This window comes from Apteryx mantelli, chromosome 3 (genome assembly GCF_036417845.1).
Source record: "Apteryx mantelli isolate bAptMan1 chromosome 3, bAptMan1.hap1, whole genome shotgun sequence".
Lineage (NCBI taxonomy): Eukaryota > Metazoa > Chordata > Aves > Apterygiformes > Apterygidae > Apteryx > Apteryx mantelli.
The window spans coordinates 98890268-98914462 of NC_089980.1; the positions used below are offsets into that span (position 1 = coordinate 98890268).

Consider the following 24195-nt stretch of genomic DNA (forward strand, 5'->3'; position numbering starts at 1 on the left):
GCCCCGCCCCCTCTTTCACCATAGAGTCTGAGGCCCGCGGGGCCCAGAGCGTGCTGCGCTGGTTGTCCGTTGAGACCGCCGCCATGGCGTGCGCGGGCCGGCGTCGTCGTGGGGCTGCGCGTTGAGCCGCGGGCAGCGGCGCCGGGCCGGGCCGGGCCGGGGCGCGAGGGTCGGCGGTGCTGAGCGGAGCGCAGATACGAGACCGGGTTTTATTTAGAGTTTTGCTCGGGGAGAAGCATCAGCCGCGGCTTCCCCAGACGCGTCTTCGAGCGCCGCTGGTGGCGGGGGCGAGGAGGCATTGTAGGTCCCACCGCGCCGCTGGGGGGGGGGGGGGGGTTGCCGAGTGCTTAAGGGTTGGCGCTGGGGCTGACAAAGTAAGATAACCGCAGCCCTCTGAGGGACTGCTCGTTCTGGGGCCTGGGGGGCGACTGCTGACAGATACCAGCGTTTATTTCTTTTTCCCTCTTCTCATTTCAAGCGAGAAGGTACCAAGTCGGCCCAGCCAGGGCTCTGGGCGCTGCCGAGGAGGCTGGAGACCCTGCAGGTACACCCAAGCACCCTTAAAGGGCGTGTGAGACCCAAACGGTCAACAGAGCAAGCGTGAATATTTTTTGAAGGGCCGTACAATCCATTGAGGAAACTCTCCAATTAAAAAAGGGAAGAAAAGACACGTTAGGACTACACAGATTTGATGATGATTTCAAACAAGCGTCAAAAAGCCCCAGGCTTGTATTAGTTTCGGCATCAGCACAGCGCTGCCTGTACTCCTCTTTCCTTGAGGAAAAAAGAATGTGTTTTTAGGAAGGAGTTAGCTACATAATTTTTTTTTTTAATCATAACTGACAAAGATCTATTGCTGTAAAGAGAAAAGGTTATTTTTGGCTTAGATGATAACAGTGCCTACTAAGAAATGCCTTACTTTATTTTCCATTTCTATTCTTAAATTTGGATGTCAGAACAAGGAGAAAAGAGAGAAAATATAAGATATTAATAAGAATTATTAATATGAGTTATTCCAAGCAAAAGAATATCACAGAAGAGACACCATTAGGTGTGGCTATAAAAAGCAGAAATGAGAATATTTGTATTAGCCATGTCTAAGTCTTCTTACTCTACTGAGTTATTGTATTAATAAGCATTAAAGGAAAAAATCTGTCAGTGGTGTGCTCATTTTTAGAGATTCTGAGCAACAATTATACTCAGACCTGCTTATTTGCAGCATTTACCTATTTTACACCTTAAATAAAAAATACCCTAGTGTTAACCTGTTTAGAACACATTTGTCAAAAGGATATGAACTGTAAGTCAGTACAGTGCACATATCTCAAGGTGAAGGTAATGTTACATTGAAAGTAATCTCAAAGCAACATTAGATTGAAGATCAAATGCAAAGGCTTATTTCATCTCCGGAATAACTGGATAGAATTCCTATCTTTAACAGATTTGCACTGCTTTATACCAAGACAACCTTTTATCTTAAAAGAGAACTTCAAAACAAAGATTAGATGCTGAAAGATACATAGTAGGGGCATTTCCATATTTTCTTCCCAAAAGGTTTAAATATGATTTGCGATTTAGGATTTAAGAGGAAAGCCAGAACTAGGACTAAGATAGAATTTTTATTAACGAGATTATTACAACATGAACAGTATTTTTTTTTTCTGATTTGTACTGATTGAACATACACACTTTAATTTACATATTTACTTCCCCTCATAACCTTTATTCAGTTGATTTGCTTCTGTACTATGAAGGCACAAGGGAAAGTATTTGGAAGGACACAGACCAAATAATAACGAGAAGCTACGCTCTATTTTAGAACAGTGCACATTCCCAGCTTTATAAGGGATACTGCTTAGCAGATTCCTCATTCAGATCATAGATGAGTCTTACAATATAGAGTGGTAACCTGTGATTAAACACAATTCAATTAAAAGAATAGAGGCCATATAAGATGCATTGCTTTGGAGACTGAGGAGACTTACAGGATATAAAAAGGACATGATATTTTAAGCTGTGCAGCAACACAGATAATTCATAAAAGCACCAGGTCACTTAATGACTGAACTGATACATGCAAGTTATTGAATAAAGTTCAGGGAATTCAAATGAAGTATTATGCTACAATCTTATGTATCTCTTCCTCTGTCCTGTGCTTCCCAAATAACAAAACCTAAAAAGGAAAAAAAAATGCCAGACCCCCAAAACTAGCTGTAAATACAAAGGACTCCAATGAGCTATGATAAGCTATCCTTTGAATAACCTCAAAACCTGACAATTCCAAGCTTTACAATTCATTACCAGTTATAAAGTAAAAGCAAAGGTATGTTTTGGGCGATCTTTCCATCCTGAGTACACTTGATACTGCACAAGCAAAAGCTATTGAAAAGAACAGAAGTACCAGAGATTCAGATAAAGGCAAAGTTTAAATGGTCATCAGATTCAAAACTTTCTGCTTTCACATGAGTAAAGTCATTTTGAAAAATAATCTCTCCCTTTTTTCCCAAACTATTTTATTTGTATTAAACATCCAGGAAGTTATATAATCTCACACATACTTTTCATTGCCAATAGTAAACTCACTCACATATATCTATCTGCCTTGTTAAAACTGAAATGATTACAACTGTATTCCCTGGTATTTTGCAGTACTACAGTAGCTTCTCAGAATGGAAAACAAAGAACTAATAGGCAGGATAAAAAGGATTTTCAATCATCAGTTTTCTTTTAAATAAATATAGTTATGTATTCTTAAAATACCTGTTTGTTGGTTCAAAGTAAGGACTTAAACGTAAAATATTCAAAGTAAATGAAGATAAAAATATATGGAGATAATAACAATGAAGTATTGCATTAAAAAGCAGCTCAGCAGTAGGTTATTTTTTCTGAATAAAAAAGCTGCAACTGGTAACATCATTCATGTTTTTATTAATCTAAAAAACAGTGCCAGCATTGAAAAACACAGAGGAGCAGCACATCTGACTGCTACTAATGAATTTTTTTTTTAAACAAAGGAGAAAAAACATACTAGGACACTACTTAGCTACGTTTTTTTCTGTGCTCCACGCCTGCTCCTTTTTCTTAATACCTTGTAGACTTGTTCCAGCTGTATATCTTTAAAAAGTGAGGCCAGATACCTTGGAGACAGTTAAGTAAAGAATGCTGGAAAACATCACAAAAAAGACACCTGGCAGCTTGAATCCTCTAACTTCATTATCACAGATTTTGTATAACAATGAACCAAGAAATTATGATGCATCGTGTTGCACCTGACCAAAAAGAGAGTTAGAAAACATCTGACACAATCACACATGCATACCAAGACATTTTCCAGAAACTACATTTTGGACTTGTTTGCTGTTGGGAGAAGTTTCTTTGTTTCATTACTCCTTACCTTGAAAAAAGATGTTTCATCTAAAGCTCAAATGGTTCTGTTTTTCACAAACAGAAATACCTGCTGCAGTTGAGTTCATCAGGCCTGGAGCATATTTCACTGCCGCAATGAAATAAAACTAACAATCTTTTCCTGTTTTGCTTTGTTGTTTTTTTTAAACACAAGTAAAGCAGCACTTTAAAAAAGGTGTCCTGAAGTCTAGTCCCTATTGTTTCTAATGCGCTCACCAGCACACTATTTAGCCAATGCGCAGAGAAACTGCTAGAGATCTAAAACGACTGCCAGAGCCATCCAAGATCGTTCCCTCCTCTAGACCTCCCTGCCTTAGCCTATACTTCTAAAGCATATCACCGTGGAAAGACATCTGTATTATCAACAGTACAAATGAGCAGGCTCAAGGACCTAGACTGATTTCCTTTTGCTGCTTTTACCTTCTTGATGCTGCTGCTCTAAGGGTAAAGATGTGATGTTTGGATGACCGTCCTGGGATTTATTCTTACTTCCCATCAATGAGAGTTATGCCTCAGTAGCAATTGCAGGATTGGCCTTGTATCTCTTAACAGCTATTTGTCTTACATTATACCTTTTATGTACCATTCAAAGATGTGACTCTTAAGGATAGTGTTGCAGCAAACAATCATTGTATTAAATACAAATTCCCCAAACACACACTTCCCATTAAAATGTTAGTTTAAGTCAGAATCTTCAGACATGCCTTGATTCTAAACTGCTTTTTAAAATCTGGGTGTTTCAGGCTTATCATTACTATCACTTAATGCCATTCAGCAGGCCCTAACAAATACGACAAATAAAACAACCTGCTCCTGGAATCAACAGACACAGTAAAATCTGCTGTATTTTAATTCGGAAACACATTGGGAATTTTATACATACATTTACTGTATTTCTTTAGCTTTCTCATTTTCAGCTAGGTTTCATCTACTGCTCTTGTTAAGTCTACTTTGACCATATGAGTTGTAGGTGATGATCCACCTCGGAGACCTTCCAAGAAAATCTGTGGTCTGGGTACATTGCTTGAGTTCTCACGCTTAGTTTGGGTGCCAACATCTTTTGGCAAGTACACTTGGGTAGAGTTCTCTCTTCTCATATGGCTGAGATTAGTCTGCATGGCATGAGTTAATTTGCGACGCAAATTGGCCTAAACACACACACACACAAAAAAAAATCAGATTAAGCAAAATTTTCTTTGAACATTTTAGGCCTAGTGTATACTTAAGTGTTATACATTATTCATTTGCATATTTTACATCTATGGGCTTCACAAAATCCATAACATGGCACAGTTCACCCTAGCATCAAAACACTCTTGCAACTGTGATTTGATAACTCTTGAAACTAAAGAATATGTGTGAACAGCAGCATATACAGCTGGCACAATTTTAAGTCAGCCTCCTACCGCTTTTGTGTTTTTCTTTGGTAACTGTTTCTTTTATTTTTTATTTTTTTAATGCTGAAGACTTTGTTTTGTTAGAATAAAATGTTCTGTTTTCATGTTAAGTTCTTCCAGTGTTTCAAATTCATTTGAATCAATCTGGAAGCAGCCTGAATGTGACAGCATGCAGATAAATCTCTTTGGGCACCTGCAACCTAAGACAAGTTTGAGGATCCCAAATATTGAGGCTAACTAAACTAGAAGATTAAGCCTTTGGCTGGTTTCTGTCAAATGATTTGGGAGATTGTGCCACAAAGCATCAGATAAAAGGGAAAAATGACTCCCTTCCAGACATTCTTCATCATCTCCTTGGCAAGGAGCAAAATGTAAGGTAATTTATGATTGCAAGAATAAAGCCCTGTTTAATCATAGCAGCTGCTGTAGATACGACTACAAAAACACTTCTTAGGAAGTGTCAATATTACAAAATCAGCACTTAAAACACCAAATGTATGTTCCTTCTTCCAATGAGCTTTTCACGTCAGCAATGATGCAAAAGAATGCAAAACATCTAACATAATGTTCTCATTGAACTATACACAATACAGTCTCATGTGGTGGGGTTCATGCACTTACATGTAAGAGAGAAAGTCCCTAGAGTCCAGGCCAGTCAGTGGAGATTGGAGTCAAAGTCCGTGGAGGCTGGAAAGTGATTAAATTGGCCAAATTCAGGCATTCATATCAGAATAAACCAAAATACTTTCCAGACTCCACTAACTAGCTCTCTATTGACTGTAATGGAAGTTGAAATTCCTATGTGTAGACATATATTGGTATCTTAATCTGCGGCTAAATTTTATGCACAGTGTCATCAAGAAAAATTCAGCAGGAAGAGTAATAATGAATTTACAGAAAAGATGGCATGTAAAGAAAGATATTTTCGCCTTTTAATCTGAGAAAGGTATTTACTGACAATCAAAGCAAGACTGGGCATGAAATACTGTTTCTCTATTAAGCTCATCCCTCTCAAGAACTGAATGAATGCTATTGCAAGAAATACTATATGCTTGGACAGAGAAACAGATGTAAATAGAAAATTTTACTTTCCAACATCAAATAAATGTTATAACAAAGTCAGATTTTAATGCTTCATATTAGTGCAAGTTTTCTGGTGCAGTATGAACAAGAGAAAAAAAAAAAACAGGCATCTGAGCTTATCCTCTAACAAAATCCACAAATGTGTCTTTTTCTCCCCAATTTACAGACGAGGTGATAACCTACTTCTATTAGTTAAGCACTTTAATTTTAAATATTTTATCACCTTTATATTACAAATTCAGCACAGTCAGTGTAGACAAATAATTCTGCATGGATCTTGGAATGTTTTGTGTCAGCTCAGTATCACTAATGTCTCATATGTACAGCTGATACTGAAACACCCTTAGTCTCTAAACATTTCAAGCTCATGAGCTACAAAGTGACTTGTGTAGCCTCTTTGTGCTCAACTATTAGAAAACATACTCCTTTGCTTATGCTGAAGATAAATCATTGAATGCATGTGTCTTACACTTATTTATGCTACAGCACATACTATTAGAGAAGCAAACAGCTTTTAGCTAGGCATCTTGTAACCTTAATCATCTTTTATTTATATACCTCAATAACAACTATTACTAAAAGCTTTTATAAACAAGTTAACACTGTCAAGAATTCTCACTCCAAAGTTGTGTTTTCCCTATAAAATGTTGGAGAGTTCATGGCAAAAGAGCAAAAAGAACAGCAGAAAGGAAATAGGCTGCAGGGGACACCACAAGGCTCCAAACTGTACCGTTCACAAAAATGTAAGAGCAGTATTCTGTGCCCAGCTATTATTAGTAACTATTACTAGTAACTAACTGTTCCCTACACTATCAAGTTCATTTTGATTGAATGGTGAAAATCAAGTGCTATACCTTAACAACTGCACATGCTAACAAGCCCGAAAAAGCAGCTTTTTAAAAAGCTACTGTTACTTTAAAAGCCTTTGTGTATGTGACATATGGACATACTGTGGTTTCCAGTCTAACAGATTTTCACCATGATTGTATAACAAACATTTCCTTTTGGTTCTGTATCCTATGGTAAGCCTTATTGCTCTCTGTCTCACCTCTCCTAACTGGTTCTACATGAAAGAGGGAGACAAAATTTTCAAAAAAGCAGAATTGGTTTTAGCAAACATGAGGAATTTGGATAAAATTAAAAATATTTCATTATGCAAAAAATAAAGGCCTCATTCTTTGATATCTTCCAAGATGGATAAGGTAGCTTTGCAAAAGCTTTCTGCAGGGTCAAACATAACCAAAGGTATTCCTAACCATTCTATCTGCCACTTACTACAATTTTACAATATTAATATAAATCACTCAACGTGCAATGAAGTTTTGCCTGACCCAAACCCTACTATAACATTTCTCTACAACAAAAGTATGTAGCGTTATCTTTAAACTGTTAACGTTATTTCGGTGTAGAGAGAGAGCTTTAAAATTCACTGCTAATCAAGAGATTCATCACTTATGGCAACTAAAGAATTTAGAATGAATAGACAGCACAAGCGGGACTTCTGAAAAACTGTTTGGAGAAAAAATATAGAAAAATTGGGAGAGTGAGAAGGAAAGTCTGAAAACAAGGATAGAAAATACCTGAAAAAAAAAGACTGAACCAGTTATAAGTGTTTATCTTTGGATACATTTAGATATGTGGAATACATTTATGTTGAAAGGAACAACAATTTACAATAATTTAATTTGAACTTTGGTATCCCACACATGAAAATCTGGTAATAACAGTACAAACCAGTTTTATAGCTTTTCTTCTCAGTTCCCATTCATTCCATTCATAGGATGTCACAATAGTTGGGGGCAAGATATGAGTATCAGTTTGAGTACTACTGTCACATTTTGTGATTGGTTTCATCAAACATTCATCTCCACTTCTGGCCTGGTTAAAAAAAAAAAAAAAAAAAGGCAAGGCATTTATTAGAAGAATACAGACATTTCAGTAAAATGTTGTATTGATGTGACACTTTTTAAAAGCAAGTGAGAGAACAACAAGTCTGAGAATAGCAAGTGAATAATGTTTTTTACAGTCAACAGTGCTTTTGTCTGCTCTGCACTCTCCCCAGAAAAAAAAAAAAAAGTATTTGATACAGTTAAATTCAGACAGAAAACCCTTTAGACAGAGGTCAGAGCTGAATTTCATCCTCCCACATCCTGGATGAGTGCTTAATCATTGGATTTTGACAAAAAGGAACCTCACCACCAGCAGATGTATTTTATGAGGCAGGCATCTCAGTTTATTTCCAGGAATAGGCTCAAAATCACGAATCTTAATTAAGAGAAGAGCTTGTATCTCTGCCAGGGTTGGGATATAAGACATATCTTTCTCACCAGTGGCGACTTCAAGGCCACATTCTTTGCATCATTAGGTAGCTAGAATTCTCAATGTATCAGAAAAAGCCTATGCATCCAAATCAAAGCTTTGGATTTCACATGGTAGTATTGTCACATTCATTAAAAATGAGCCCTCTTTAATATTGTTATCTGTCCTGTAACTCCTGTCCCCAGATATCACTACAACTGCACCAATACATACTGATGAACTGAGCGGAAGCTCCAGTTAACATGCTATCTGGCTCATCATCTTCTGTTGCATTTATTTACAGTTCCTTCAAGCTACTTTTGCAAAATGAGGAAAAGGAACATCAGCCACAGAATTTTCCTAGGCTAAGGACAAAAACTTTTATCACTGCTACAATCCTTTGGCTCTCCATATCCTACCAGGCAGAGATCATGTGCAAACAACATGAAAAGGAAATGTTCCTTATCTACACCCTAAAGATCTGAAGAGATGGACTTTCAGACATTCTGTATGATAGGCAGATGATTATACTTCTTTTCTGAAGATGGGTATCATCTGTTCTCTTCATGTTGCAAAAAGGACAGACAGATCAGTGACCCAGCAAGAGGCATGGGCAACGTCTACCTGCGCATATGGAGCAAGGTATTCAAACTGATGGTGAAGCTCGAGCAGCTGAATTAGTTCTGCATGTTCTTTTGCCTTTTCTGTATTCAGCTGAATGAATTTATCTGGATTTTGAGCAAAAATGTATGCAGATTCTTTGGAACTGAAAACGTAACATCTGTCTTTGTGCTTCAAAATTCCAATAGCAGGGTTTCCTAAAAAACAAAATAATGTAGTGAACCAGTATAATATATAAATTGAAATAGCACTTGTAGTTATGATTTCATGTTTCCCTCAAGTCAGTTTCAGTTCTTTTTCTGTTTGCAATCAGAATAAATCCCTGAATGTAAACTTTTAAATACAGAACTATGTATTTCTGCAGGCCAGCACAACTGCTTTTGGTAAGGTTACATCCAGCATGTCTGAGTCAAGAAAAACAACAGATAGAACTCCTATAGCAAGGGCATAAGTAAACACGCACTCCCTCCTATATATGTTGCTCATACCCACAAATGTTTGCCTTACAATCTCCAACAAATATTTGATTGCAGCTCAGCAGCCCATTTATACCAAGGGGCATAACGCTGAAATTATCTGAAGAAACAGATGAAGCAACTGAGAAGCTGGACAATAACATAACAGGAGATTTAAATGTCAATAAAGGCTGAATAACAAATATAGGTAAACACAGCCTAAGCTCAAGGACACTGACAGGCTCTGCTTCAGATGTTATTGCCCAGGAAAGACCTAGAATCATCACAGACAGTGCCTTGAAAATGTTTAGTTGCATTACTCAGTGGCAATGAAAAAAGCAAAAAGAATGTCAGTAAGTATTAGGACACAAACAGAGGGTGAGAAAAACAAAAAATACCATTATGCCATTATAACTACCTATATGCCACATTTGGAATACTGCATTTTGTTCCAGCACAGTAGAAGAAAAAGTAAAACAAGGGAGTCAGGAGCGATCAGAGGCATGGAAAACTTTTCATAGAAGGAGAGGCTAAAGGAAAAGGCCTCTTCAACATGAAAAAGAGACAACTGCTGAAAAAGAATATGGTACAGGGTTCTAAAACCATGAATGGCATGCAGAACTGATACAAAATGACTATTCATTAATTTTCCAGCAGAATATCTACCAGGCTTTTCATAAAATTACCAAGCCATAGTTTAAAACCTTCTCAAAAAGAAATATGTCTTCATACTACACATAATTATAATTGTGGGATTCGCTTGACAATAAGAACATCCCATGGCAAAGTCTAAATGGATTCAAAAAGCAATTAGATAAATGAAAAAATTCCACCAAGGATTATTCATCATAATGGTCCAGACACAACATTTATCTGAGGAAATCCCACAACCACTGACTACTAGAATAGAGAAGGATATAATTAAGGAAGGATCATTCCTGCTTGATTTCTCATGATCTTCAAGTGTCCATGACTGACCACAGCCAGAAATGGGACACAGAGCTAGAGAGACCCTCAATCTGACCTGGGACAGCTGTTCTCATGTGCAATACTAAGTAAGTGCAAGTAAATTACACTACCATTAAAATACATATTTTTTAATATGGCCAAAAAAATGGCAATATTTTCCTTCTAACTCCCTAAAACTAGCTGTAGGTTTAGAAATTCTATACGGATAGGTTCTATAAAGGAAAGGGAGACAACATGAACGGATGGCATAGCTGGAATAGGATTTGCTTTCAAAACAAGTGACCCTATACCAGACCAAAAAATCCTATGACTAGTTGACCACTGAATGCAATTTTGCATTCTCTTCAGAGAAGATTTTTAGTACTTTTTAGCCACTGTTTAAAAACACATATGATTCAGGATCACATGGTTGTGTTTGCAACACACCGATATACAAAACAGAAGGAACGACTAATGTTATTCTGTGTTAAAAATACATTAACAACAAAACTCAAAAAAACTGCATTCAGCTGCCATGTAGGTTATACAGATGCACAGGTAGCAAAGGAAACATTTAATCATCGCATCTTGTATCTACTTCTTCTTGACTGAGCCTACTTTCTCTTGAAACTCTCCTACACTCTATTTTAGGCAGTTTATCTGAGTATTTTTTAAAGAAAAATATTTTTAAAGGTTTATCAGGGTGGAAATTATACACATGAAAATACAGTAGTCCTGCTTCGGCACAAAAGGAAGCATTCGGATCACTACTTTACATTTTCACTGGTACTTGTGTACTTAAAAAGTAAGAAAAAGATCTAACTGCAAAGCATACCTGGAAGGATGAGGCCTTTCTCACCTATTGCATATGCACAGAAACCGTGGTACTGGATTAGCAACTGATCAAAATTAGCGGTAGTCTCTGGAAAAAGCCATTCTTGGTTCTTGAAATCAGAAACATTTACTCTGGTTCCTGGAAAAAGGTTTAACAAAGGAAGGATGGCAGTAAAAAAAATCTCATGTTAAAATATAATAATGTTACAGGGTGATTGGACTCCCATTATCTTCACAGGATGGCCTGAAGTGCCTTAGGAGATCCTTCCGAAAAAAGTTTCATTTAACTTCAGGGTCCTTTCTTAATATCAATTTTCTCTGGAAACAGGGGATTACAAGAGGAAGATAATATGATTCTGTTTAGTTTTCACCCACTCACACATTGCAAATATCCCAGAGTAAAACTTGGTTATTAGGGAAATCATCTTACAAAGAAATATTTCTAGTACCCAAAGCCCCATTAAATTAGCTTTTTTATTCCCCTCCACCCCTCCAATTCTAGAAGTTCCAGAAAGTATAAAAAGATATAGACCATCTTTAGAAACTTAAAAGTAATTTTAGAAATATTCTTCTCTGATCATTCTGCCATTTTTATATGGTATTGTTTGTATCTGGTAAGGAGATACATTTTAATTTTATATATAAAAATATATATATAAATAAAATATATATAAAAATATATAAAATATATATAAAAATAAAAGCCTGAACTACACTACATAAAAAATAAAACCATACATTACTAAGACTTCATTTTATTAACCTCTGTGCAAACTCCAGTTATTAAAATGAACGTGTAGCACCTTCTTCAAATAGAATTTAAATTATAAAACTTTGCAAGGGCTGAGAAAGTGAAGAAAAATAAAAAGTAATAACTTTTAGTACCCATGGTTTCTTTTATCCTTTCCTCATCACTTTTCACAGTCACTGCTTCAAGAAGAGATGTGAGCACTTCCTCAGGAAAAAGCTGTGATTGGGTTTCCAAGAACTGTTGCAGATTATTAGTCATATTTGTGAGGAAACTTAGCAGCAGTATCTCATTCTGAAAGCTGGTCCATAGGTTTGAAAGTGCAACAAAGAGAGGCTAGAAAATAAAAGAAAATGATCTGAATCCATAATTGTATATGCCTGTAACATAACCCAAACGCTGTGCTCAACAGCTGTGCTCCCAGCTATGAATGAAGCAGGCCTGATCTACAAAGCCTTTGGCATCCAGAAATTCAGGGTAATTCTTGGGCTTTCGAAGTGAACTTCCAGCATGCATGTTCAAACCCCAGAGACAGAACGACTGTTTGTATTCATTTAACTCCAAAGTCTTTCCAGAATAGGCTACCCCGAGGCCATACTTTGAATTGAGAGCTTCACTGCCAGTATAGTTTATTAACTGAAAATAAGGCATACAAGAATAAGATGGGGCAGAGAAATTTCTGTGTAAGAAGCAGAAAAAATGCAACTGGTTAACTACCAAATGAAGTAAGAACACACCCATATGTAAAAAATATCAGGCTATATTATTTTGTTTCCCCTGCTTCACAGCTGATCTAGTATCACAACTCCCAAGCCATGGCACGTGCCCAAATAACGTTGTGCAAGCTTCAGAGGGTACAACGTTCAGGACAAAACTGGAAGCTGCCATTCCCAGCAGTGATGCTGACATGTATGTGCACACACACGTAGAAAAAACTCATGAGCTTTCAGGATAAATGTTGATTTCAGTAATAGTGACAGAAAATGTGCCCTGTTACAGCTAAACTCACAGAGTGTTTAGAAGAGATCCAATGAACCCGAAACGTGTGAACAATGTCATATTATATGCACATTAACATTATTTTAAGAACAGCCAACTGAGTTAGCCCTGGAATTCATCAGTATCACTAACACTGTGGAAATATTATGGTTACAAAAAATGGAAGAAATTAAAGGAAAGGAAGCAAGATCAAAATTATTCTTGTTAGAATAAACAAAAGAATATGAACAAAGTCTATTATGTTTCCTGTAACAAATGCTTACTAAAAATATGGGCCTATCCTACAATTTTTAAATTGTAGAATGTTCTGCTTCTCTACACTCCTGCAGGATGCAGCTTCTCAGCAACTACTTGAAGACAACAAGAATTATTTAAAGGGTTCTGTCATAGCAAAATCTCTACCTGCAAAAGACCTGAAATCAAATGACCTTACATATTCTGTCGCCAGCAGAGAAGAAAAAACAGTAAGCCAACCTGAAGAGAGAAGAAAATCTAGGAAGGAAGCAGAGAAGTGCAAACAGCTTCTAGGGAAATGTGTATTCAAAAAGGTTAAATTCAGGTTAGTGAACTGAATCTTCACAGGCTCCTTCAGTCACCCAGGGGAAGAGACAGACTTCTCTAGAGCAAGTCAAAGAACAGAGACCTGGCTTCCTTCTCTGACCTGCCCTTGAGAGAAGCCCATTCACCTATTCACTCTCCTCACTCCTGTGCCTTTATGACTATTTTACAGTGCACACCTGGCACTTAAACCCCACAAAGATGGAGAAAAAGAGAAAGAACTGATTTGAGCAGCTGGACAAAGGGGAAAATGTTCTCCAAAATGAGAAGGATCTGGCTTATAAAATCACAAGCATGTATAAACTGGAGTGTCAGGTTATGCCTGAGATGTACCTCAGTCAAAGTGCCACTCATGAATTTGCAGCACAGATGCCTTTAAGGAAAGCATAAAAAATTCTCTGAGTAGGTAGAGGGGCATGATCTCCCTCCCCCCACTCCATGTTAGACTTTATTTTGCTATCTAATCATTTGTTTTGAAGGATGAAATATAACCTAAATTTGCATTAATTGCATGCTAGTTCAGTAGCTAGATACAAGGAATTAAGCTCATCCATGAAAAGCAAATTTAATGAAGCGTGGTTTCTGTCAGATTTCTGTCCCACTTCCATTGCATTGTGCCACTGTAATAACCCCAGGTCTTCACAGCGTTGTCAGGCACCCACCTTTACAATACTTCTAGTTTCCATTACTCGTTCCCTCGTCCTCCCACATCTTCCTCCCGCGTCCTGTAACTATCAACTAAGGATGAAACAGCACAGAGTAAGGACGGTACAGAGCTACCTGTCTGCTCACTGGCCAGGCAGCACACACAAAGCGACCAGCTGGAAGGGCTGGCTGGTGGGACATGTTAACTGTGGCACTCCCATTGCTGACTTCATCTTAGGAGGGCTCTAACTATGTCTGTCCAGTTGCTTATTTTTCACAAAACTTGCAGAAACTGAATTATTTTGGTATCTCCAGCAAATTTGACTGAAGCTGGCCAACAGGTCCAGAAGCTCTTGGGAGGGCCAGAGAGACTGAAAACCCTAGCTAGAAACCTACATTCTTTAGAAAAATGTTATCCAGGAGTCATACTGTAATTACAGGATATTGCTATCTGAAAGGACTTTAAAAGAAACATGTGCTGTTATCTATTATTATTTTGTTCTTGCCATTTCTGCAAGAAACAGGAGAGAGTATTTATACAAAACAAGAAAATATGACAGTAAATCTACAAATACTGACAAATGACTCAAGACACTTACAATAAAATACCATTTAATTCCTTCTCTCCCTTTCTGCACCCCGTTTTCTTCTACCTTGAGATCCAATCTTTATTTTAGTTGCCCCTTCAAAGATCACTTGAAATTACTGTTATAATAGAGAAAAAGTAAGGTAGCCTTTTTCTTAACACAAGCTATCCAAAAATACACTGATGAACTATTTCATAGTAGTTTTCTGATCTTTTGTAATTAAGAAGAAATAGGTTTTCCACTCAAAATACTTACAAAAACTTCTGTGGTACCCACAGAAACCTTATTCTGAACTGTGTTTTTTAACTGCTCCATTGTTGCTGCAAACTGCATGTTCATCACTTCAACTTCTCGAGCACTTGTAATTACCTCAGACTGGAAAGAGAACACTCTTCAGGTAAGAACTATGACAGTCAAAAAAATTAAGTATTTGGTAATAAATATTCATTTAGATCTCTTCAATCAACTATTTTCAGATAACTATTTTAAGGAATGAAATGCATCCTAACTTTCAATTAAATACATTATTCCTTAAGTATTCAGGTATAAAACCAGGCTCCACTTTTCTCAAACATATATTAGTATTTTTTATATAAAACCTCCACACTTTTACAATAAAGAGAACTGAAAAAAAAATAAAAAGAGAAATATTTTTCACAGCTTTATGATACAGAGGAAAGTAATAAAAAGCCTGCAGTTTCTCAAAAGACAAATAAAATGGTCTTTATAAATTCTATATAAGAATTCTTTATCAAGAATTTAAGTGGTATTCCTAAAAGACTTCTGATCACTCAGTATGTGTTGGGGGCGTTTTTAGATCAAAATTGAGCTGATATACACATTGAACAAGGAGAAATTTTCTTTCATGCATTTTTGCAGGATAGCTATTAACAGAAACAAGTCTTCTTGTTCAACTTTTTTGTTCTTCAAATTTCAGGTTTTAAGAAATCTAATTTCTTGTTTCAGGTAATATGGCTTTTCTTACTAGATATTTTATGACAGAATTCAACTTATTATTCTCCAGTCATCACAGAGTGTCCAAGCAGACTAGGTATCAGTACACAAAGAAGAAAAAATCCTACTTTTTAAATCCTTTGCTAATGAAGTTAAACCAGAAAAAAAGAAAACCTCCAAAAAGGAAATGGAAACACGGTCACAATGGATCAAACAATCTGCTTTGCCTTTTATCTGACAGTAGCCAAAACCAGCAAGTTAGTTACAAAGTTCAGCATGACAGATTATGTAAGTTCTCATGTACTGAGATAAATCTGATTTCAATGGTTTCTGAATCAGGCCCCTCACTTTATATCCTGTACAAACAAGTAACTTGAATACATCCCATCTGCAATAAAAACAGGATACAACATGATGATATCTCACCAGGAGGATGCAAAGGAAGGCTTCGTATTGTCGCACATTGAACAGTGCTTCTTTTAATTTAAAAGAACTAAGCTGCATATATCTATGACGGTCTTCATGCATTGATTCCAACAGAGCTGTGTAACAGGGGGCTAGCGTATGGCAAGTATTAAGAGCTTCATCAAGAGCCCGCGTAGCTGACGGAACAGCTTCATTCAGAATGGCTGGCACTGTTTAGACAGAATAAATGAGAGATACTTATTAAAAAAAAAAGATTTAATTCATTAGCAAATGATTACAATACAGTTTTATGAGCAAAGCCATCTTCCAACAAAATTCTGATTTCTAAATTTTATCCTGATATTCATGCATTTCCAAACATTCAAATGACGCGTAAACAGGCCAATACAATAGAAGTCCATAATATAGTAAGCTAACAAGGGTAACAGGATCAACAAACATATTATCTATTTTAATCAGTCACAGAAACACAGATATTACAGTGACAAAGGCCACAACATGTTGTAAATCGCACCTATTATATAACCACAATAGCTGAATATCCAGTCACACTGTAACCAAGGCCCTGAGAACTTAGAATAGAGCCAACCACAACACAGAAAGGTGGCATTTGTGGGAAAGCCTGTATTATAAAAATAGAAAAATAAAAATACTTTGCATAAGAGTTGAGAAAAACGTATCATCAAAATCTAGAAAATCACCTTCTTCTTTCTTGGATGTGGTAGGTATACATTTTCCTACTTACACTACTTTAATTAAAATACTGTCTAGCTAAGCAAGTGCTTTGCTTTTCAGTAAAGTACAATTTTCTCAGCAGCAGAGAGACATGCTGTAGCCTTTATTCCAGAAACTTTGGTCTTTTAAAATAAAAAGTTTTTGTCCTAAAACTGAGCTGCAGACCTTTCTTACAAAGAAGTCCCCACACTGAACTACATTCCATACTATATGCATATTCTCAAAAAAATTTGCACTGAACAGCCGTTTATTTGATTATTAATTGTAAACTTACCAGAACTAATGTTGACTTTTGGGGGAGAAAGGAAAACTTTAAAAATAAGAGCAATGGGAAAGTTTTGTCCTACTCGGAACAACGCTTTTGCAAAATTTCAGGATAACCATTGGCTTTTTTTTTCTTTTGCTTATTAAACAAGCAAAAGGATTCAAAATTTTTGAGAACATGGTAAGAATCTGAAGAAGTTTCTCTAAATCATCAGAATACAGATAATGCCCCATCAACTTTTATCACTTTTCATTACACATACTCCACTGAAAATTGTAACTGGACTGACAGCATCCTTTTGAGATTTTAATTCACTGTTTTTAAGGCAAACATTACACATTTCATTCACTTAGTGGCAAGGGATCAGGGAACAAGTTATGAGGTAAAGTAGTGCATGAAGTTAACACAGACAACCCTTCCACATCGACCATCTAGGGCTCACTCTTAGCTAAACAGGAGTCTACCTGGAAACCTATACTCAGATACAAAACATGTACTTCTTCAGATTCGAAGCTGTTTAGCTAGAGAGATGGGATATCATTGGAACTACACTAGTAAAGAAGGCCAGGAAGAATTAATTGGGAATTCATAACCAAAGTACCGTTGTATACTTACAATCATCAATACTGTTTCCTCCCTTCCCACGTTCCTTGTTGTACAACCGAATTCCTGTGACGAGCATGGTAAGAGTTTTCAGCTGTTGCTCTTTGTTCTTCTTACTGAGCGAGATGAAAGTAGCCAGCTCTGTCTGAGGCAATACACTCTGCAAGGCAGCTAGAAGGATTACAGAAGGTGAAAAAAACCCTCAATTTGAGGGAACAGAAAAGAAAATCATTAAACAAACAAAAAATACCCTCTCCTGAACAACTGTGGAAAGTAACTGTGGAAAGCGTATGGTAGATTTTGACTTCAAGGCTGGGCAGTGGCAGTCTGGATACTCACCATTCATCACAGTTCACCACATCTGTATCTAAAGATCAGCAAAGAGAAGGTAAAATTTTATTTTTCAGTAAGAAAAGCCCCATTTCACTACTGAGAGTTTACTGACCTGTTACCTCCCTGACAACCTCAATATCTGTTGGGGATCCAAGGCCAGAGCTCAGCAGCACGTAGCTCACAATTGTTCGATACACATTCTCCATTTCTTCTTTTGCACGAGGACGACTATCTGTGATATCTCTGACCACGGGGGCCAGCCTTCCCTCCAGAACACGATGTTGCTCACTCAGTAATTCAGCTAGGAAAGAAGGACTGTTAGTAAGTGCTATGTGAATTCATTGCAATATGGCATATATAGAGGGTGCAATTCATTTCCAGAGTCAGACAGCCTACGCAAGGTTTCTGAAGCGTAGATATGTGAACGAGATGTCCAAGGTACTAGACCATTATAATGCACAGTAGTAGAGTTTAACATGAGCATAACTAACATAATTAACGTCAGTAGAGTCCAGAGAACTATTTGGCCCAGTCAGCAACTCTCTGACTCTCTGGACTCCAATGACTGTAGCAGGACCTAACACTCGCGCACACACACACACACGTATCTGCACACACCTAAAGTTGCATGCCCAAATCTGAACACTACCCACAGTCTCAGAAATTTTTTCCTGAACTTACTGAGCTCAGTCCAAAAGGCTTTGGAGCTGCCCACTAGTTTTGCTAGTTTTTGTTTTTAATCCATAATAATAAAACAACATTTTCATGACCTCCCTCCAAATAAAAGTTTATTCTCTTGTTCTGAATGTCTTTTGTGTCCCAGCCTTCCCTGTCCTGTTAAGATTTAAAGTTAAGTAACAGCAGAGACATTCTCCCTTTCCCATTTTTTTTCCACTTCCACATTCCCATTCTGAGACTGTGTGAAGTTACCATTGGCCAGACCAAACCATACTCGCCTTTGACAATATGTAATATGTGATTAATTCATGAGGTTTTAAACACTCTCATTTACTAAAATCTCTGAATCAGATAAATTCAATCTTTTTAAAACAATAACTGATTGTTCAAGACTGCTCATATCTCTCAATTATGGAAACTGATAAAACATCAAATTCTCTTTCAGATACATTTGTGCACTTCTGGGTAGTGGTTCTCTTTCAGATACACTGGGGCAGTGCTGGGTGGCTCAGCTGGACACAGCAAGCCAGTGCAACTGAAAGCATAACTGATCTCAAGGAATCTAACACCTTCCATTCAGTAAATCTCTCAGACCGGATGAGTGTACCCTCAAATCTAATGCACATTTTTTCCCTCCTATATCCACACTGAAATACCATACTTCCATGCAGTACACCTATCCAGGGATTTTTATTTTGCTTTACTGCCAGCAGTCATTTAACAGGAGTCATTATTATCCCTACAGAAATATATTAAATGCTAAACTCAGAGTCAATTTCTTCTGTTAAATAGTTTATTTGTATTGAAATTACCTCGGTTTGCATAATTCATATCAAAGAAGACTTGCATCTTAATTGTGTCCAGGGATGGGTTTGTTGTGTCAAGCAGTCTAGTAACACAGAGCTAAGAAGAGAGACAGAATAAACGAATTATTTCAAATCACTGGAGAAATTTCCGAACTGTCAATGACTATGCTACAGGTTTCACAACAGTAAGAAAGCCCCCTTCCGTCCATTCTCCCAACACACAGTGAATACTACAAAGTGTAAGGTATTATTAACATGAGGGAACACATAGTCCAGTCTTCAGCTACAGAACCATGAGAATAAATATCATTAGAGGTTTGAAAATTTACATATCAAACTAAAATGGCATTTTAGTTTCAGGAACAAGTAGCAAATAATGCTATAGTCTTAGCTGAGTACTGACAGGGAATTCAACATCATGCCGGAATTACCTGGATAAGATTTTGCACATCTTGTTTTGTAAGGATTCGATCCACATTAAAGTCATTTCTTGGATCTAGAACAACAGCTTTCACCTGGAGATTGCCAAAAGAAAGCTATTAATTTATATCTCAACAGATACACTCTTGGACTAACCTTTTATCTTCCTAAAAAATCTCAGAGGCAGACAATATTTCTTTAGCTTAAAAAGAAACAATTGAAACCAATTCCTCCCATTTTTACTTCAGTTACCCTTGTGAATTATAAACAGCTCAATGTCCCTGTAATCACTCTCCTTTACTGCAATCCAGAGTGACACATATTCATGATACTTTCTGATGGAGTTAATAGGTTTGTAGGAACAATGGTTTACAATGACTGGGACCAACAGCTGGAGAGTGCAATGCATAAGAATTTCTTTCTACATTTATTGAACAAAAGGAACTGTGACAGAGCTATGGTTTAAAAGAAATAGTGGAAAGTTACAAATTTTCCCATCTGGAAGATTACTAATATTACTTCAGATTATTCAGTTGTGCAAATAATTACTTGATTAAAAATTTAAAAGCAAATATTATCTTTACTATTCTTTTTTCCATGTCAATCTTCGATAATGAGACAAAGTTACTGCATTTCATGTGTTGCCAGTTTCAATTTCAGTTCTCCAACATAAGTAGAAAAAAAAAATCTAACTACGTGGGATGCAAACACTGCACAGAAATATTCAAATACAGCTCCTTTAAAAGTTTCCTGGAAAAATGTTTTTCTAAGTAAAATTTTATAAAAATCCATCACGCCTGTTTACACACTTCTAGATTGGTGTTATATGCACAACTATACATGCACATATAAAAAATACAATTTAGATAAAAATTTCATAGTGTTTTTGCATATTTGCCTGCTTGGGGGTATTTTGCCAGCCACATGAGAAAGTTTTTCATTCATAAGATTTTTTCATGCTTAATTAATACTGCTTTTGAGCCTCGTGTATTTTTTAAAGGCACAGTGTCCTCTTCATCTACGAAAAAAAAAGACTAACAATACTGCTGCGAATCATTTACGCTCTTATAAAAGCTTATCAGGAGCTTATCAATTCTGTTCTTATGACATCCAAAAGAAAGAAGCTCCATCTTTCTACACACAAAGTTTTGCAGGTGCATTTAGGCTACATTTTGCAATGCTGCTGTGTGTATAATGTTTTTAGCATACATAAAGTTGTCTACCAAGGACAACATTGAGATTGATTTGTTTTCAAAAACAAAACAAACAAACAAAAAACCCAAAATGTTTTATCAGCCTATAGAAGAAAATTGAGAGAGAACTCTCATTCTGAAATTAAAGAATTCCAAGGACTCAGGACCTCATTCTGAAGAATGAGATATTTTCTTAGGTTTTTAAGACTCCATACTGAATATCAATGAATGTCCCTTTAAAACTTCTCAACTCGGGCAATCAGAAACTGAGATATTTCAAAGTTCAAGTCACTTCCGAAAGCCTCAGCTGCAGCCATTCCAGCTTTGGCACTGTGACATGAACTTGACATTTGAAGTTTATTGATCTTTAACACCAAAAGAATGATTTACGTCCTTGCTTCACATCATTCATTCTGAATAGTGTCATCGACTTCAGGGGAACTATTCACACTGCATAAAATTAAGTCTTTATACCATGAAAGTCTTAGAAACAGGTTTGAACTGCCAAGCTAAAAGCACCCAGGTTTGAAAATTCTGATCCATATGCTCTGTTATTAAAATATATTTATTTGTTAATATTTTATTGACCATAAAAGAATTTGAACATTATTAGAAAAAAAAAATCAGGTGAATGAATAAAAAAACCCTAATATATTTAATTTATTCTTACCATGAAAGCTACCAAGGTTTCAGAAACAGTTTGTCCCTTGCTGGCACATTCTTGGCCTATTTCACAAACAATTTTCTTTATGACATTTTCAGTTTGATGGCAAGACATCCTGAATAAACAACACAATGATAGGCTTGAGATTTATCATCATATCTTTTAGATTTGTCTTTCAGGGTTTCTTTTCCCCACTGTACTATTTACTAGCAGCAGCAACAGTACGTATTTTCTGCAAAGCCTCTCAGGCTTTCATATTTTCAGAAACCACTCAGCTAAAGTTGGCAGAGATGATTTATGGCTGGATGGACCATAGCCGACATAAGTATTTCCAAGTAATAAGAACTTAATGCAAAACAAGATCAACAGGAAGAAAAATGAAAGCTGATTATAAAAATATTACTCCAGGTAGTCTTTGTTTGACATATGGAATATTTCTCATGAAGTGATTAAGATTAATTCAGCAACTGACAAGAGGTGAATGAAAAAAAACGACAGTTCTATAGGAACAAAATGCTATTTCCAAACGCAACTGAAAGCCAATGCGAGGTTTTCATTCCTACAAACGCCTACTAGACATAACACAGGCATTGACAAGAATCACAAAATCACAGAATATTTGGGGTTGAAAGGGTCCTCTGGAAAGAGTTAATCCAAGACCCCCGCTCAAGCAAGATCAGCTAGAGCAGATTGCCCAGGGCCGTGTCCAGATGGATTTTGAATATCTCCAAGCACAGAGACTCCACAGCCACTCTAGGCAACCTGTTCTATCTAGTATTTGACCACCCTCACAGTAAATAGGTGTTTTCTTATGCTCAGGCAGAATTTCCTGTGTTTAATTTGTGCCCAGTTTCTCTTGTCCTGTCACTGGGCACTGCTGAGAGGAGTCTGTCTCCACCTTCTTTACACCCTCCCGTCAGATATTTATACACACTGGTGAGATCCTCCCTGAGCCTTCTCTTCTCCAGGCCCAAACAGGCCCAACTCACTCAGCCTCTGCTTATATGAGAGATGCTCCAGACCCTTAAACATCTTTGTGGCTCTTCACTGGACTCGTTCCAGTATGTCTATGCTCTCTTCTACTGGGGGGCCCAGGACTGGACCCAGCACTGCAGGTGTGGCCTCACCAGGGCCGAGTAGAGGAGAATGATCACCTCCCTCGACCCGTGGCAACGCTCTGCCCAATGCAGCCCAGGAGGCTGTTGGCCTTCTTTGCTGTGGCGGTGTGTTGCTGGCTCATGGTCAACTTGTCCACCAGGATGCCCAGGTCCTGCTCCGCAGAGCTGCTTCCCAGCCTGTCAGCCCCTGGTGCCTGGGGCTACTCCTTCCAGGGGCAGGACAGGGCACTTCCTGTTGCTGAACTCCACGAAGCTCCCGTCAGTCCAGCTCTCCAGCCTGTCCAGGTCCCTCTGAGTGGCAGCACAACCCTCTGGGGTATCAGCCGCTCCTGCCAGCTTGGTATCATCAGCAGACTCGAGGGTGCACTCTGTCCTGCCACCCAGGTCATTAATGACGCCGTTAATCAGCACGTGCCCGAGACGGCTGGTTTCCCACAAAGAGCACCGGGGCTTCCCCACAGTGCAGCCCTGCAGGCACGTCCTTATTTTCGCGCCTGTGCTTGGGGCGGCCCCGCTTCGGCCGCTTCAGCCCCGCCGCGCTGACCGCGACGCCCCTTGGGCGCCCGCCGCCCGGGCCCCTCCGCTCGCCCAGCCTCGCCCCCGCTGCGCGGCGCTGCGGGCCGCCTGCTCCCTCCCCGCCTCGGCCTGGTTTGAGGCCCTCAGGATAACGCGGTGCTGCTGCTTGTGGGATCGCAGAGGCCTCTTTGCGGACGAGGCCCTGCGAGCTTCAACGCTCCGGATCGAAACCAGCAAGCGGCTGTGCTGGGTCTGGCCGGGAGCGGCGGGGCCGCAGGAGGCCTGGCCCGCCGCGCCGCGCCGCTGGGGTCTCGTGTCGCCGCCGCCTCGTCCTGCCCCGGCTCGCATCGGCCGCCGCCCCCGCCGCTCCTGGCGGTGCCGACGCGGCCCCGCGGAGCGGCAGCGCCCCGCACTCACCTGCCGCTGCGGCCCGCCCGGCGGCGGCAGCGCCCGCCCGTTGCCATGGCGCCGAGGCCCCGCCCCCGGGCCCCGAGCCCCGGCCACGCCCCGCCGCGTGTCGGCCCCGCCGGCAGCCAGTGCGCGCGCGCGGCGGAAGGCGGAGGCGGGTGTGCGTGTGTGCGTGCAAAACGTGCGTGTGTGCATGGATGTGGGTGTGTGTATAGATATAGCTATAGATGATATAGATATAGATGTGTGTGTGTGTGTATATATATATTTGGATGTTTGTGTATATACAAAACATATATGCGTATGCGGAAACATACATCTGTATGTATAAACATACACAATATATAGTTATATGTAGATTAATATATACCTGTATATGCATAAGTATATATGCAAAACATAAGTACATAGGTGTGTGTATATATAGAGAGAGATATAGGTATATATGTATAAATACATATAAACCTGACATATATAGAGGTAGCGGTATATATGCAT

General features: G+C 38.4%; 1 protein-coding gene and 1 long non-coding RNA gene across 2 annotated transcripts; one reads left to right on the forward strand and one right to left on the reverse strand.

The window, feature by feature from the left end:
* The first annotated feature begins 74 nt into the window (after nucleotides 1–74).
* LOC106489715 (uncharacterized) lies at nucleotides 75–3525 on the forward strand. The gene is made up of 2 exons (XR_001293453.2): nucleotides 75–300; nucleotides 479–3525. It is a non-coding gene; the product is annotated as an uncharacterized lncRNA (long non-coding RNA).
* CFAP206 (cilia and flagella associated protein 206) lies at nucleotides 2909–23727 on the reverse strand. The gene is made up of 13 exons (XM_067294019.1): nucleotides 23707–23727; nucleotides 21662–21770; nucleotides 19810–19893; nucleotides 19385–19475; nucleotides 18007–18195; nucleotides 17574–17732; nucleotides 15959–16167; nucleotides 14834–14953; nucleotides 11927–12125; nucleotides 11043–11180; nucleotides 8808–9001; nucleotides 7620–7763; nucleotides 2909–4553 (listed from the first exon to the last, which is right to left on the reverse strand). Exons 2-13 carry the CDS (start codon nucleotides 21767–21769, stop codon nucleotides 4323–4325), a joined length of 1866 nt encoding a protein of 621 aa, XP_067150120.1. The 5' UTR covers nucleotide 21770; nucleotides 23707–23727; the 3' UTR covers nucleotides 2909–4322.
* Nucleotides 23728–24195: the final 468 nt, after the last annotated feature.